The sequence below is a fragment of the Notechis scutatus genome, chromosome 2 (genome assembly GCF_049901735.1).
Source record: "Notechis scutatus isolate UNSWTSFEM ecotype Mainland chromosome 2, rNotScu1.2, whole genome shotgun sequence".
In the NCBI taxonomy this organism is placed as follows: domain Eukaryota; kingdom Metazoa; phylum Chordata; class Lepidosauria; order Squamata; family Elapidae; genus Notechis; species Notechis scutatus.
The window spans coordinates 90533011-90548846 of record NC_142010.1 but is presented as its reverse complement, the minus strand read 5'-3'; the positions used below and the strand labels follow the sequence as shown (position 1 = coordinate 90548846).

Below are 15836 nucleotides of genomic sequence, written 5' to 3'. Positions count from 1 at the left end.
AATATTTCACAAGAAGAGTTCTCCACTCCTCTACTTGTTGCAGAATACTTTATGCCACCAGACCTGAAATTCTAGACCTAGAAAATCTAGAACTACGCCGCCTTCGGTCCGATCTAAGTATAGTATATAAAATCATACATTGCAATGTCCTATCTGTCAATGAATACTTCAGCTTTGTTGAGGTAATTCCCCATTAGGAGAATGAGTGCATACAGGGAGACGTATTTGAGAGTAGTGTGAATAATACACATACAGAACACTGATACACTGTACAGTAAATGTTTTTACTTCCAGAAAGGTTTAACCAAAGTTCAAAATAAGCAGACCAAAGTCATTCACAAGTAAATCAGTCAGTTTTCAATCCAGGGATAATCCAAATATCAAATTCCAGTATCATAAACAGTTCAGTATCAGACTTACATCAAATCCAGTAATATCAGTCAATTAGAAGAAATGGAGGAACAGCAACACTTTCCAACAGAAGGAAACAGAGATACTCACTCAGACACACTCTCTTCTGAGACTAAGACTAATACCAGATTTCTGGCTCCATCTTATGGCCGTTTGAGAAACCACACCTAATTACAGTTTTGCATTTTCTTAAAGATACAGTATTAAAATATTTATCCTGGTTTATATATTTCTAACCCAAATACCTGTTAGGTGACTTATATTCCTAACAAGCTTCAACCATAACAATATAAGAGCAAACAATAGATACAAACTCATGATTAACCGCACCAAACTTGATTGCAGGAAATACAACTTCAGCAACAGAGTGATCAATATCTGGAATACTCTACCTGACTCTGTGGTTTCTTCCACAAACTCCACAAACTTTAACCTTAGACTTTCTACTATTGACCTCACCCCTTTCCTAAGAGGTCTGTAGGGGGCGTGCATAAGTGCACCAATGTGCCTACCATCCCTATCCTATTGTTTCTTTTATCTTTCTTATGTGTATCCATGTATTCATATACTTATTATCTTGTAAGCAATTGACAAACCAAATAAAGTAAAATAAAATAAAGGCATTAAAAGGAGTTAGTTTTGGTCTGAAGTAGCTCCAGGCTAGTTGGGATAAGGCTTCCTCTCCCAGGTCAGCCATGTTAAGTAAAGAAAAAGATTGACAGGAGGGTGGGTCTTTCGGTTTCTCAAGCTAGCCTAGAGCTTGGACTTGCCAGATACTTCATCCATCCCTTCTAGATCAAGGTGTCCCATTATCCCACTCTTTTTAAATATACTCCATGTAATTCTTCCATTTTTCTAAAAAGCACCCAATTCATCCCAATAACTGATCAATTGTTTTGATTGTTGGCCTTATTTATTTATTCTAAATAGGTTATACTTTAAAAGGTGTTTTTTCTTTAAAGGACATTGAATATTTCCATAACACAGCATACCATCTTATTACTTCTCACTAGTATCTTCTTGTTTTGAACATGTTGCAAGGTTTTCTTATCACCATCCTTTTGGTTTAAATTTGGTTTTAATCACCATACTTTTGGCTGAACCTTGGAGAGCTGTCATAGATTCATTCTGTAAGCTGTTAGAACTACTTCTGTTTAAATCTGATAAAATCGGCATACTCTTCTGCTTCAACTTCAGCTGCTGCTTTGGCCATCTCTCTTTTCAGTTTATCTTTTGCTTTCCTCTGTTGTCTATCAATGCAGAAGATCGTAAACATTCTAAACTCCTTGTAGTTCAATTGCTAATGGAGCAAAAAATAATAGTATTTCAGTGGAATATAGATAGCAGGCTTATAAAGTACAGTGGTACTTTGGTACTCAACTGCTTTGAAATTCATCAAATTTGGTACTCAACGCATTTTGACCTAAACATTTTGTCTTGATACTCATTGTTTGTTTGGTACTCAACACACAAGTTAGAACTTGTCAGTATTAGCTGCCTTATGACTCACGACATTATTCCTTGTGGGAAAAATTTGTTTCGCACTCATTGTTTTTGATACTCATCATGCCTCCTGGAATCAATTAGCAATGAGTACAAAGGTACCACTGTAATCCCCAGAAGGTATTTCTGTCACTCTTCAAATGGTATCCCACTTCACTCTTCCTCCCTCCTCTATTAATAGTCTTCAAACTAAATCTCAGAAGTCCATAGAACTGCCTGAATATAATACCAAGCATTTATCCTTTTACAAAGGAAAATAGTCTCACTTCACCATTCTATTTACAGAAGTAAATTGGATTGGAAGGTGAATTTTACTTCAATACTGTTTGAATGAAGTCTCCATTTGTAAGTGTATTGAAGTAACAGTTGACTATAGCTTCCTAACCAGCTATTAGAAGCTACATCCAAACTCAGTGGGTGGATATTCTCCAGTGCATACTGAATTCTGAAATGGGCCATGTTATCAAAAGTTAAAACAGAGTAAAGTGATAAAACTTTTTCGAGCTTGAAGTTTCATGTAATCTTAACAAAGAGTCAAATAGAATTTCTTATGAATTTACAGAATTTGCAAGTAAGTAACTGATTCTTACAGAGGAAGCCAGTTCAGAGCTTCTGCTCTAAATTAATTAAACCTTGATGCAATATGAGGATCAGAAAGTTTCAGTGTTAGTGGATGCTGCCATGTTGATACAAGAAGAGGCCATAATTACCAAGACCCTTTATAACATTCACATGAACTTAAATCATGTTACATATGGCTGACAGGCTAGAAAGGATATCATGCCTTCTTAAAATGACAGCCCTTCCATTGCGCCAATTTGAACATTCCATATTTGTGTATAAATTAAGTGTGGAATTATTCACAGAAATGCAAAGCAAAAATAGCAAGAGTTTGAGCATGAGATAAGCCAAAAATTATCCCCAAATAAATCATGTTTGCTACAAAATTAACTGTGGTGGGTTTTTTTTTCCAACAAGTCCTGGCTAAAACACACTCTGGTTGACCATGATCTTTAAACATAGCAGAGGGACTAGCATACCAGGAGAACATAAGTTTTTGGTGGGCAGCACAGTTAAAATATTAGGTGGGGTTGCTTCTGGCTTACAAAAGATAGATGACACAGCTGGGAAGGAGGAACCTGTCTCCTGTGTTCATTATTTTTTATTACCTCATCCCCTGAGATGTCAAAGTCCTTGAATATCTGGCTCAGCTCAGTCTTTCTAATGTTGAAAAGGAAGCGTGTGGCCTGGAACTCTGCTGGAGCGACTGTATGGCCCCCATCAATGTCCAGCAACTCAAAAACAGCATGAGAATGACGATACATGAACTGTTTTTCAAGATGGTTCTGGTCAAAGACAGAAAAGCAAGAACAGCAATAAGAGCTACTACTTCAGTCTCTTCAAACATTAAAACTAAACATTACTGATAGATATCAGGAAAAAAATCAACTTGAAATGCTTCTAAAAAGGTAATCTGAATGTGAACAAGAGTAAGCCTCATGGATGAGAACAGGGTTTAAACACTACCAACTTTCTGTGATGGCTTGATGCTGATAGGGTTTAATTAGAGGTGTGATTAAGAGGCCAAATGTTGGGAGTTACTAATTTAGGAACAGGTAAAGATATGTAAGATTTTTCACTGGGAAATCAGAAATGAGAAATCACCTTGTGTGAACAATTGAATTCAGAATTGTCTGTCCATTTGCAGAATGGAAAATGCAAAACAGATTTTTCTTCATTAGCACCCCAAAACCTCTCTAAAAATCCTGCTATATAAGTGAAAAATAGATTTTATGATGAAGGTGGACTTCACTGCAAAACCAAATGTTTCTTCAGTCACATCCAGCAATCTAGCTAACTCACCTCATGTGCCATTATGATGCACACCAACATGTAGAATTCGTCAAAGCCAATCTCTCCTTTACCATCCCAATCCAGTAAATCAAAGACCAGCATGATCTGAGGTCTGGACAGATTGGTTACATGGTGAAGGAAGTGGTAAAACTGCAGATCTGAAAAACAATGTGGTGTTAAGCATTGTGTGTGCAAAGGGTCTACTGTAATTAATAAGACTATTAATAATAGTATATTGTACATTTTAAAATATCCAGATATGGGCTGCAAAAATTCAGATGATGGTACAGAAAAATTTTGTTTATATCTTATAGTAGCCATCTTAATTTTTGCTAGTCAAATCTGGTAACTCTAATATATTCCAACTTGCAATACAGCAGCTAATATTGATTGGATTTATACATAATGGTTTACTGAATAAGTGATAATGTTTCCCACAACAGAGTAGCCAAAATCTAACAACATATTTTGGCTTAGTTAAATGTTTGAACTCAGCCACTGATTAACAGCAGACCAAATAAGAGTGGATGTCAGTATTTCAAAACAATCTCTCAAAGACATTTTCCACATGTTACTGAAAAAGTTTATTTAAAACATATAATTGAATATATGTACATTCCTGGTTCTAACTGCAACCTAAAATAAGTTGCACGGTGGTGTCACAGAATCAATAAATTATGCTGCCTTCAATGAAGAGGTATACATTCCTGGAAACAAGTATGAAAACCAGTTTTCCTACATTTGGAAGCAGTCTGTCCTTTTCTCTGCTTGAGACAGCCCAATGCAGCACTCCCACTCTGGAACCACTTCCAGATCACCGGGGACTGAAACTCCTAGAATTCTTGTCCCAATTGCTATGCAGTCTGGAATTCTGGGGGATTAGTTCCAAAGCATCCAGAGGGCACCATGTTTGGAAAAGCTGCACCATGAAGTTTGCTTTGTGAAGCAACTTCAAGGAAGTGCTTCACTCAGCACGGCTTCAAAGAACCTCTCCCAAAGGTGCTTTTCAAAAGGCGACTGGACTTTGTTTTTTCCTCGAAGATGTTTCACTTCTCATCCAAGAAGCTCCTTCAGTTCTGGCTGAATTGTGGGGAATGGAGGAATTCTTAGCAGTCATCTGGTCATTAGCACTCTGAAGGTCAGTTATTAACTCTGAAACTAGTTGTGGTCACTTGGGGGGGGGGTGATCTTACCCTCAGGTTCATCTGAATCAGAATGCAGGAGATAGATAACATAGATGATAGATGGCCTCTTTTACCCCTTTCAAACCAGTGGTCCTCTTTCCTTGAAGACAGCAAGGTCCATATTCTGGACACCACTTATTTCCTGTCTACAACACAATCCTTTCAGCAGTCCCAAAAAGGTTCCACACCCATTTGCACTCTCATTCAGGTGAACTTGAAGGTACAGATAAATCCCAAGTGGCCTCAAGAACCAGATGACTGCTAAGAATATAACCTCTCCAATTCCTTATCAGTCTACTGATTTTTGCCACAGAATTGTCACAGTTAGATCAACTTTGAACTCCTAATTCTAGATAGGGGTTATGTTTGCATGATATATGAACCTCGGCCTAGACAGCCATATTTAACCTAGTAAATTGTGCAAATTCAACTTGTGTATTTAATCTACATTAAATTAACCTTAATCTGTCACAGTAATCCACACATAATTGAGCTGAGTAAATCATGGCTGATTAAGCCATAGTTGAGTATGTCAAGGAAATACAGTTACTTGGATAAGTAAGAAAAAGTTAGTGGAATACACTAACAAGAGAGGCATGTAATGCAATTTACTTGGGCTCATCTTTGATAATTCAACCTACATGAATGTTAAACTGTTCAACATAGCAGTATCATCTAACTTCCAAGTCTGAAGATATTCAATGAAGTATACTCAGTTTTCTCATTTCAATGAGGTTGGGAAAAAAAACCCAATACTTAAAGATGTTCAAAAGGAAATAATACAGTAATGATAATCCTATATTTCATTTTTATAGACTTTTCTTTAGCTTCCGTATCCTACTTACTATTCAAAGTGTTCTTCTTATGAACATCAAGTAGATGAAAATAAGATGTCAGAGCTCTGGCATTTCTGACAGATAATAAGCAATATATTTTATCTAAGCACAGAAAATGAAAGAAGCTTTTTGGCTTCAGCCTCATTTTGCCATAGAAGAATTATGTTTATATTTGGAATTCTGGAATTGACCATGGTGATGTCAACACTACAATCCCAGAATTCCACCCTGGAATTAGAACATGATGACAAAAAAAGACTTCTGTGCTGTTTATAAAAGTTTTGCACCCAGAGAACAAGGATGGATAAGAAACATTTCTGTTTTGTGTTTAACTATCTATTTGAAGTTATCGGCTAGATTAAACATCAATCTAATTCTTTTAGTTTCCCTACAAGAGCAGTAGGCACCAGTGCAATGGTATTGCAGACACTTTAATGGCGCCTGTTACACTCCCTTCCTCATGTAACATTTAAACAGTTCTTCAAGAGGACCAAATACATCCTTATGAAAATTGTCAATACTATCATCTTTATATAAACAAATGGCTTCTAAATCTCATTATCATAGGGCCTTCTAAGGATAAATTGGATGGGATTTATTTGGAAGTACGCTTCCTAACCAGAAAAAAATAGCCAGGTAAATTGGGAGCCGAGAGTATTTTGAGAAACTAACAAGGACTTACCATTTGCATTCTGCTAAACCAGCATTTTTTAAATTTGACAACTTTAAGATGTGTGGACTTTAATTCCCAGTATTTCCCAGCTGGCAAGAATTCCAGACAATGCCACTCTTCCCCTTTCTCAAACATTCATATGTATATTATGTCCGGTTTTCAGACTTTTATTGCTGAAAAGTAAGGAAATTTATGACTAAAATTCTATTACAAATCTTCTGATTGCAGATTACTTATTAAATTTTGCTATTTTTCTACTATACTATTGTACAATAAGAATCATTAGGATGTTACAAGATTGTTATTTTCCTGTTTTTCATCTACCATACGTAAGCGAGCTCTGAAATTCCACATAGTTCCTCTAGATGTCTCTACTAGATTATATTCGTCAACATTTCTTATTTAAAAAAATAACTAAAACATTTCAATGGATAAATTTGGATGCAAGATTAAAAATGAAATTAAAAATATTTTTTAAAATACTAAAAATCTTGCGAGATAAACAAACTTGACTGTCTTCTCCAAAATTTTGCCAAATTCAGGCAGAAAGACAAAAACAATTTTTTTGTGGGGGGGGGGTGCAGTTTCCACAAGGCAGGCGTCTCACAGAATGAGAGTGCCAAAGCTCACAAGATGTTAATATTCAAGAAAGAACACAAAGATCTTATGAGCTTTGGAACTCTGAAGACATGTTGAAGACTGTGGTCTGCTCCAAATACAGGACCCTCCCAAATCATATAGGTACTTAGAATATATCTACTATGTAGATAACTTTGCTAACCTCCCTTATGTAATTACTAGCCATGCTGGATAGATTTATAGGAATTGAGGCCCAAACATCTGGACATAACTTTGCCCATTTGTAGAAGAAATATAATGCAGCAGTTAATTTGAAGGCTTGGCTTTCTGCACAATGTCAGAGTCTATTTACTAAAAGTGAGTGAGGGGAAAGATGGGGTATTTTTAAGGGATGAAATGAGTGCCTTGCAAGGGCCACCTTCATCATTTTTTTTTAGAACAGGCAAGATAAAGAGGTTACATTTTGGCCCCATTATTTTAAAAGTATATGTATGTTGCAGGTATATATTTGTGTATGTATCTAGCATGTGCATATGTGTTTTATGTATGCGTTTGGATAGATATACACTTTCTCTTGAGAGCAGGCAACAGAAATTCATTTTTAAGGTGGGCCGGTGTGCTTGCAGTAAAAAAATGACAAAGTTATCTTATCTATCTTATCTTATACTGGTTGACTACATGCTGCGCTCCACTCACACAATCTGTCCTATGATATAAATGCAGCATTGTCTATCCTATGTTCTGCAACTAAGTTTATAAATCTTATTCTCAAAGCTGCTAAATCAATGGAAGCAACAATACCACAAGTCTGTATGAGTTCCTGATGTCATAATGGGCACTGTAAACTGACACATTGGAATAACAAAGATTTAGATTATGTTCTCACAGCATATACCATAGATTACATACAGTAAATTAACATAGAATCCTGGGTTCACACAATAGCTAAACCACTTTGGCTGAGCTTGCCCAAATGAGTCAATCTAATCTTACTGTGACTATAAACTGGGTATGAAAAGAAGCAAAAGATATAACAATAATAGGGTCAGGGAAGGTTTTTTGGATGAGAAGTTCAGCAGCAACCAAAACTGGCTACACAGCGTCCTTGAGTATTTAACCTTTCTGCTGCACTGGGATTGTGTGGACTTGGATGACACTGGACATTTCCTTCCTAGTGGTCCACTTAGGAGCATTTCCATACCAGCCATTCAGAGCAACTTCCAGTGTCATCTAACCTTCATTGTGCCATTGTTTTCTCTCACTTTCTCTCAATAATTGGCTGGATAATGCTATGAACATGCTCCTGACAGCATCTGACTGGAAACTTAAAAACTTGGAACATATGCAGCAAAGACAAAAGCAACAGTATATATACATAATAGAAGTTCAACCAAATTTAAGAATGGTTCCCATACTGTATATCAGTGGTCCCCAACCACCGGGCCCCGGACCGGTACCGGTCCGTGGATCATTTTGTACCGGGCCGCCGGTTTGCTTGGGCACCGCCATCTTGTTTCGACGGCGCTTGAGAAAGTGCTTCCGGGTGAGCTTGTCGGTCGTCGGTTGTTGGAAAGCGATGTTTGGGTGCTGAAGGAATCATCGCACCTTAGTTTCGTCGAAGGGGGGGGCAGCTTCGAACGAAGAGCCGTCCCGAGGGCGGTGGAGTCTCGCGTTACTCAGGAGATTAAGAAAGAGCCTGAAAAGCACAAAAAAGGTACAAAGGAGGAGTTGAAGGTGGCGGGGAGAAGCAGGGGACGGCTGGCTGGCCGGTCGCTCAGCTCGCCGTGCCTTAGTCATGCGTGCTGATGCCGGTACCGGTCCGTAGATCATTTTGTGATGCCGGTACCAGGCCGTGGTACAAAAAAGGTTGGGGGCCACTGCTGTATATAACATCATACAGCAGGGTATGCAAGCATATTACTTACAGTGAGAGTTGTAAGAGAATTTAAATGCCTGCAATAGTGCAAATCAGCAAATACTTTTTTGAAAAAATCCTAAATTGTTCTTTCCCCTTTTTATTTTTGGTATTTAATTCTTGCTAAATCTGTATTGCTTATCTATTTTGCCCTTTTATTAACTACAGTAGCATACACACACATAGATGCACACACAATTAAGTAATAACAAAATGTAGTAATCAGTAATCAAAGTGTTTTTTCGCTTTATTATTTTGCTTAAGTTAGAGAAATAAACAATTACAATAACTAAACAAAATTAAAAATATTAATATTATACATCCTTGTATTGAAGCAATATAATGTATCAAAACTTAAAGCAATATACTATAATAAAAAGGAGCAGAAAAGATGCTGTAAATTCTAGAGGTTGCTAATTATCAATTAAGGGGACATAAAATCCATCCTTATTACAGTTTTGTCAGCACAATAATGGGATTACTGGCCAATTAAGAAGTTATCCCACTTCTTATTACAATTTTATTCCAAGTTTGAAAAGTTTAAAATGCAGCACACTTCCAAAAAAGCACGTGTAGTCCTCATCTTACAACAGTTTGTTTAACGACCATTCAAAGTTACAACAGCATTGAAAAAAGTGATTTACGACCAGGTTTCACACTTACAACCGCTGCAGCATCCCCAGAGTCATGTGATCAAAATTCAGAAGCTTGGCAGCTGATTCATACTTATGACAGTTGCAGTATCCTAGGGTCCTCTTTTGTGACCTTCTGACAAGCAGTCAATGAGGAAGCCAGATTCACTTAACAACCATGTCATTAACTTAACACCTGCAATGATTCACTTAATAACTGTGGCAAGAAAGGTCGCAAAGTGGGATAAAATTCACTTAAGTGACTCACTTAGCGACAGAAATTTTGGGCTCAATTGTGGCCATAAGCTGAGGATACCTGTAGCCATACATTGCATTAATACAAATAGGTAGCAAGCTACATCATGACTTAACTTTAGGGATGAACCATGTCTGTTTAAAAACTATTCTGAACTAAGTGTGTGTAACCTGCCACTTGTCAATATCATGCTGAAGCTTACTCAGGTTTGCTTGATCCAGTTTCCTACATTAGCCACAGAAAATTGGACCACAAACTGGGTTTGTATAACTTGCAAGTTATACAAAACCCAGCTTGTGCTCCAGTTTTGTGTGGCCAATGTAGGAAAACTGGAGAGCACCTACTACTCTTTTTTCTTTTTTTTTACAATACTTACTGACAGGCATTTCCAACCTACTGTTATTTAAAGCGCTTGGGCTATCCTAGCCAACCCTCGTTTTCTCTGAGCCATTCAGGAAATTGTGTCTTACTCACCCAATCGCTATCCCAACTCAGCCTGACAATTTTCAGAAAAAAATCTCATTCAGAAGCATGATTAATTTCCCTTCCTTCCCCCCCACACCCCCTTCGCCTCTCCCAAGGGCAAAGCAACGGCTCTTTAATATTAGGACCTTCAAATCCTTCCCCCCCGGATTCTTCAGCAGCTCTATTGGGAAGGAAAGCCACTCGGACGCGGAAGAGGTATTCGGCGGTCCCCGTTCATCTGACTACGGTTTTGTCCCGCCAAATTTAACGAGGCCGGGGGCTGCAAAGTCTCCAACCGCCCCCCTCCTTTCTTGAAGAAGAAGAAGAGGAGGAGGAGGAACGGGCCATGGCTGTGGTAGGGGGTCGCGGAAAGGCGGGCCGCGCAGGAGGACCCGGGGCGGGCTCAACCCAGCTCTGACGCGACCCGCGCGAGGGAGCAACTCAGCTGAACGCGTGCTGGGGCGGAGCCTCAGGAACTGGAAAGTGTCCCGGCGGAGAGGGGCGGGGCCGGCCAGCGAGGCCGGAGGTGTTGGCCCCCGTCCGACTTAGCAGGTGAAGCGCCTCTCCCGAAAGTCTTTTAAGGACTCGGCTGGCTGGGTCGCTCTTTGGCCACTCCACCTCGCCGAAGCGCTCCTTTCGCCCGCTGGCCGGTTGCAATTGGAGCCACTTCCTCCGCCCTGAGATAGCCCGGCGAGCGGGGGGCGCCCCCACGTTCGGCGGAGGAACCGGCAGGGAGAAGCATCCTTTGGGCTTTTCTCTTCAGCCGAAGTCCCGTATAAAAAGCACCCACCGGGGCGGAACTGGCTCGGCTGCTTTCCTCGGAAGTTAGGCTTCGATAAAGATTAGCCCCTTCCAGCCTGCCCGGTGGTTCGCTTTCTCCGGAGTCGTTTCTTTTTCTTTTCTTTTCTTTTTTCCCCCGTTTGTTTCTCCTTTGACACGTCGATGGTGAGAATCTCGAAGCTCAACTCCGGGCGCTGCCATGGCCTTCGCTAATTTCCGGCGCATCTTGCGCCTCTCTAACTTTGAGAAGCGGCGATCCAAAGAATACGAGCACGTGCGCCGGGACTTGGATCCCAACGACGTGTGGGAGATCGTCGGAGAGCTGGGCGACGGCGCCTTCGGCAAGGTGTACAAGGTATGCAGGAAGATGGAGACGGGATATTTGGTGGGGGGGAGGTCGGGGTCGGACGAGCACATCGGAGTAGGTTCAGGGAAGAACCAACGGCATCCGAGGGAAGGGGGTGAATCCCTAAGTGGAGAAGGTGAGGGAGGTGGGTGTGTAAAGTAGGAAAAGCTTGTTCAGGTATGTATCAAACATAAACGAAGATTCTCTTCTGGAGTGCAAGGTAAGCATGATGGACTTAAGATGCCAAACCAACAGAACTTCTGATCATTTCCGGCAGCTTCACCATGGAGAGGTGTGTGTTGGTGCTAGAGCTGGACAGCTTTCATTTATCATATATAAATGTTATACTTTATGTAACATTTTGTAACATTTTATATAAAGCTATATAAATCTTTTAAAGGGATTGATTAAGTTTAGGGGTTCCCATGATAGTTTAGAAAATGCCCCATTCCATATCATCTCTGCGGCTTTTTTTATTTAGTTATTCAATTTATGGCTGCCACTTGTCAAGCTACTCAGGGCAGAGGAAGTGGCAGCAAGCCATAACAAGCCACTGAGCAATAAACCATGGTCTGCAAATTACAGTGGCTGGATACAACAGAGTGTGGGTAAATGAAGTAAACCACATTATGGGTTAGTGTAATATATCAGCCAAATCTATAATTCTAAGATAAATTTCTCTAACAGTTATAGACATTTTTTTAAATTCTTTGTAGAAGTGATACTAGATTGGGAGAATGTATAAATTTGTACTTTTCCCACACTTGTAAGACTCATTTGCTATAGTAACTGAAGATGGGAGGGGAGATTTTGCATTCTCTTTCTCGATGGCTCTGTACTTTCTTCATCCAGCGACATGTATAATTATGCATCAAACATCAAGATTATGTCTTCTGAGTTATAAATGTGTGGTATAATCTCAAATTAAGGAGGCTGTCCAGATCTGGAAGAGTCTTTCAGTTCAATGTTTTGCTCTCTGTATTCATAGTTAACTGTCTCCCCTTTTCTATTAGATTATTTTTGCAACATAGGCCTCAAAATAAGTTTGAGCCCCATATATCTAATCAAGCCACATCATGGTTTGTTCCCTTTCATTACATCACTCTAGCTACTATAAATGAATTATGGGGATGGTCAAAGTTGCAGCTCAACAAATATCTGGAGAATCACACGTGGCCCATCCCAAAAATATGAAATAGAAACTTCTGTTTTGAAAGATGGTCTGTGTAAGAGAGAAAAGTTAACAGGCATTTTTCTTCTCTCTCTGTTCAGATTGCCTTAATTTCTTGGATGTAACATTATCTTCCATTTTTGCTATATAAATGTTTTCAGGTATTCCAATACAGCAGTCCAAATCCAATTAATAATTATGAATAGAAACTGCCAAGAAAATGGCAAGACTTGTTGTCCAAGGGAAGATGCTTGCAAGACAAGCTCCTATGTTGAGTGGTCCTCTTGTCTGAGGAATGCATCTACTGAATCAAAATTAGCCATACTGTTTGGAATTCCTAAGGGTAGGGAATGCTCTAATAAATTGATAAATAGGTGAATCAATGTATAGATGCAGATAGGCATCACTTCTCTTGAGCTATAATCCCCATTTGGTCATGCTGCCTGTGGGATTATTGGAGCAGCAAGCTAAGGGATATAAAAGTAAAGCTCAAGAAGGCTCCTTTACAGCTTAGTAATGAAAAGAAGTAGTTTGGATTTCTGAATTTATTGCGCCCAAAACAAAAGAAAGGCTGCACTGTGGAAATTGTTAATATGGTTTGAAAATGTTCAGTTTCTTCTAGGTATTTTTGGAAAATAACTGAGAATTGGGCATGATTTCTGCATAGAATACCGTATTATACTGACATCAAATTCTTAAACATTAGGCAAAGAAAGAGACTTGAAAACAGCTGAATGCAATAATCCCTGCAGGACTACTAAGTATTCTTCTCCAATATATCTGCTCAGAATATGTGAGATGGGTGCTCTCTGAACTCATGATTGATATATGTTCTAGCTGCATTATAAGAATTCACATGGCCACTAGAAGTGCAAAAAACTGAGTTGAGAAGGTTCATTAGCTTCCATCCTCCATCAAGGAGTCAGATCAGGAGTTTGATAAATGATAAGCTGCTGCTAAAGAAAAGCATTGTGCTTGTGTGAATAATGGAGGCAAAGAAAAGAAAGTCTTCCGGTGCCTGAAATGATGGCACAGCTATTTGGAAGTATTGTAAAATGTAGTAGTCGTAACTAGCGTAATTATAGTTTCATTTGTATAAACAATTTGTATGATAAAGCGGCTTGCTCTGGTTATGAAAAAGAGAGCAAGCAGCTTTATTATACAAATTGTATATATCTGTTATAGCATCTAACTGTAAAAGAGATAACAAAATAATAGACAAATGAGGAATCTAAGGAGTCTAATGTTTTTGGAGGCCTTCAACTAATATTCTCTTTCAATGGAAATACACTGAAATTTGGAGAGATGTTACTTGTAGATTTTTCAAGTCCAGTCAAGGCCACTTTTTGGATAATTCAAGGATAAGTATATGGCATGTCAAGGATTCTAGGCCTTATTATATTATTGGTCAGATCTGGTTTCATTATTCCTTGAATTATCTGAGACAAATGGCATCTTTGTCTTTGGTAGAGAGAAGTCATTCATTTGCATTCATTCATTCAAGGCTCAAAGCTCTCTTCTTTCTCCTGTTTTTGACATCTTCATGAAACCAGATCATCAATTGTTCAGAATCATTAGCATGCTGATGATATTCAACTGTATATTTCAACACTAGGCTGCCTAGGTGAAGGTATCAATGTGCTGACCCAATGTCTGGAAGCTGTTCAGGTGCAAGGGGCAGAACATACTTCAACTCAGTCCTAACAAGACTGAATGGCTGTGCCTGTATGTCGTCGTCCCCGCCATCCCCTCGGGTCAGGGACATTTCCATTATTGGTCTTGGATGGGGTTATACTTCCCATTCCAGACTGGTGCATAGCTTGGGTATCCTTCTGGACTTGCAGCTATTGCATCTATGGCTGGGAGGCCCTTTGCAAAGGTTTTGAGTACCAGTTATGCCCCTTCCTTGACCAGGAGGCCCTTCAGATAGTTACTCAGGTCCTGGTCACTTCATTATTGGATGGTTGCAATGTGCTGAATGTGGGAATGCCTTTGAAGAGCATCCAGAAGCTACAACCAGTACAAAATGTAATGTCACAAGCAGTAACAAGTGCTTCTTGATATGTGTGATTACTGCTATGCGAACTGCATTGATGACCAGTTGGGTTCAGTGTAAGTTGTCCGTCGTTACTTTCATGGCATAGTGCCTGCTTATCTGAGAGACTGCCTATCTGCAGTTTTTTCTATCGGCCAGGTATGTTCCAGCAGAATGGGTGTGCTCCAGGTTCCCTCTATTAAATATTGTCATCTTACAGGACCAAGGAAGCATGTCTTCTCTGTCACTGTCCTCTGGACAAGATCCCACCACAGGGATAGACAGTGACCTGGAGTTCCAAACAAGCTCTTAAGATCTGGCTTTGGTTTCAAGACTGAGACTGATGTATTTGTATGGAACCTGGACTGGCTTGTTATTGCACCGGTTTAGTCCAGGCTACCTGGGTGGTGTTGTGTTTTTAACCTTTTTAATGTTTTTTGTATTTGTAAGCTGCCTAGGGTGGGTAGCTATAATAAATTTTAAATAATAGTATCTGGAAAAATCATTCTGTTAACATGTAGGAGGAAGAAATCATGCTGCCTTTTCCATTACACTGGGAGGCTTCAGAACTTGATGGTTGAAAAAAATGGAAATTTGCTTGTCTCTTATGTGATCATCATCACCCTGCCCTCTTTTTTTGGGCGTTTGCCAAACATGCATTGAAAATAATTGTGGATCCGCTACCATATAATTCAGCCGTATTACCCTACATATGCTGAGGCTAGAATTCCATAGGGGTAGGGGCATGAGAAACACTGGTCTAGTTGATAGGGCCTCAATGCAGTAAATTTAAAATGAAGAAGTTGGACTATGTACATTGACTTTCTGAAAACAATATTATCCTTTCTACAAAAATAATGATATAATGGCCCTAGAAATTGTAACTCATCTATCTTACAAAGAGAACTTCCAGTTTGATTCTCCTTCTCATGTCTGGCTATTAAGAGAAGATTTATCCAAAGAAACACATCTCTTATTTCACAAATAGATTCTGCCAAGAAAGTACACAATAAGTGCTTATTATTAAATTAGAAATGAGCAGAATTTGATACTAAAGAATGTTCATTGTAGAATGCCATTTAATGAATGTTTCTTCTTTCAAGGGACCAGATCTTATCAAGATGCATGCTAATATAATCCCTTTCACACAAAAAAAACCCCTCTAAACAAATGGAGTTTTATTTCTTGACTAGAAA

The 15836-nt window shown here is 39.1% G+C and overlaps 2 protein-coding genes across 4 annotated transcripts in view; one reads left to right on the top strand and one right to left on the bottom strand.

Annotated features, from left to right (window-relative positions):
- Positions 1 to 265: 265 nt before the first annotated feature.
- EFCAB9 (EF-hand calcium binding domain 9) lies at positions 266 to 10744 on the bottom strand. 3 transcript variants are annotated; one of them, XM_087955444.1, is made up of 6 exons: positions 10455 to 10744; positions 9619 to 9723; positions 6471 to 6634; positions 3778 to 3926; positions 3084 to 3260; positions 266 to 1711 (listed from the first exon to the last, which is right to left on the bottom strand). In XM_087955444.1, exons 4-6 carry the CDS (start codon positions 3868 to 3870, stop codon positions 1556 to 1558), a joined length of 426 nt encoding a protein of 141 aa, XP_087811570.1. In that variant the 5' UTR covers positions 3871 to 3926; positions 6471 to 6634; positions 9619 to 9723; positions 10455 to 10744; the 3' UTR covers positions 266 to 1555. The 3 variants fall into 3 exon arrangements, with proteins under 3 accessions (XP_087811570.1, XP_026541401.1, XP_087811571.1); XM_026685616.2 differs by lacking the exons at positions 6471 to 6634; positions 9619 to 9723; positions 10455 to 10744 and adding an exon at positions 5798 to 5933; XM_087955445.1 differs by lacking the exons at positions 6471 to 6634; positions 9619 to 9723; positions 10455 to 10744 and adding an exon at positions 4010 to 4145.
- Positions 10745 to 10791: 47 nt separating this feature from the next.
- Positions 10792 to 15836, top strand: part of STK10 (serine/threonine kinase 10) — a 77441-nt gene continuing 72396 nt past the window's right edge. Inside the window, exon 1 of the mRNA XM_026688263.2 lies at positions 10792 to 11443. Within this exon, the coding sequence (XP_026544048.2) occupies positions 11288 to 11443 (156 nt within the window). The 5' untranslated portion in view covers positions 10792 to 11287. The remainder of the gene's footprint in view (positions 11444 to 15836) is intronic.

What these genes read in the sequence shown, in the direction of transcription:
- EFCAB9 (XM_026685616.2), bottom strand. Translation starts at nt 5,933, where the DNA reads ATGAGGCTGAAGCCAAAAAGCTTCTTTCATTTTCTGTGCTTAGATAAA. An exon ending in TAAGAAGAACACTTTGAATA is followed by an intron (nt 3,927 to 5,797) that starts GTAAGTAGGATA and finishes ATTGTTTTTCAG; the next exon opens with ATCTGCAGTTTTACCACTTC. An exon ending in TTGACATCTCAGGGGATGAG is followed by an intron (nt 1,712 to 3,083) that starts GTAATAAAAAAT and finishes TTGCTCCATTAG; the next exon opens with CAATTGAACTACAAGGAGTT.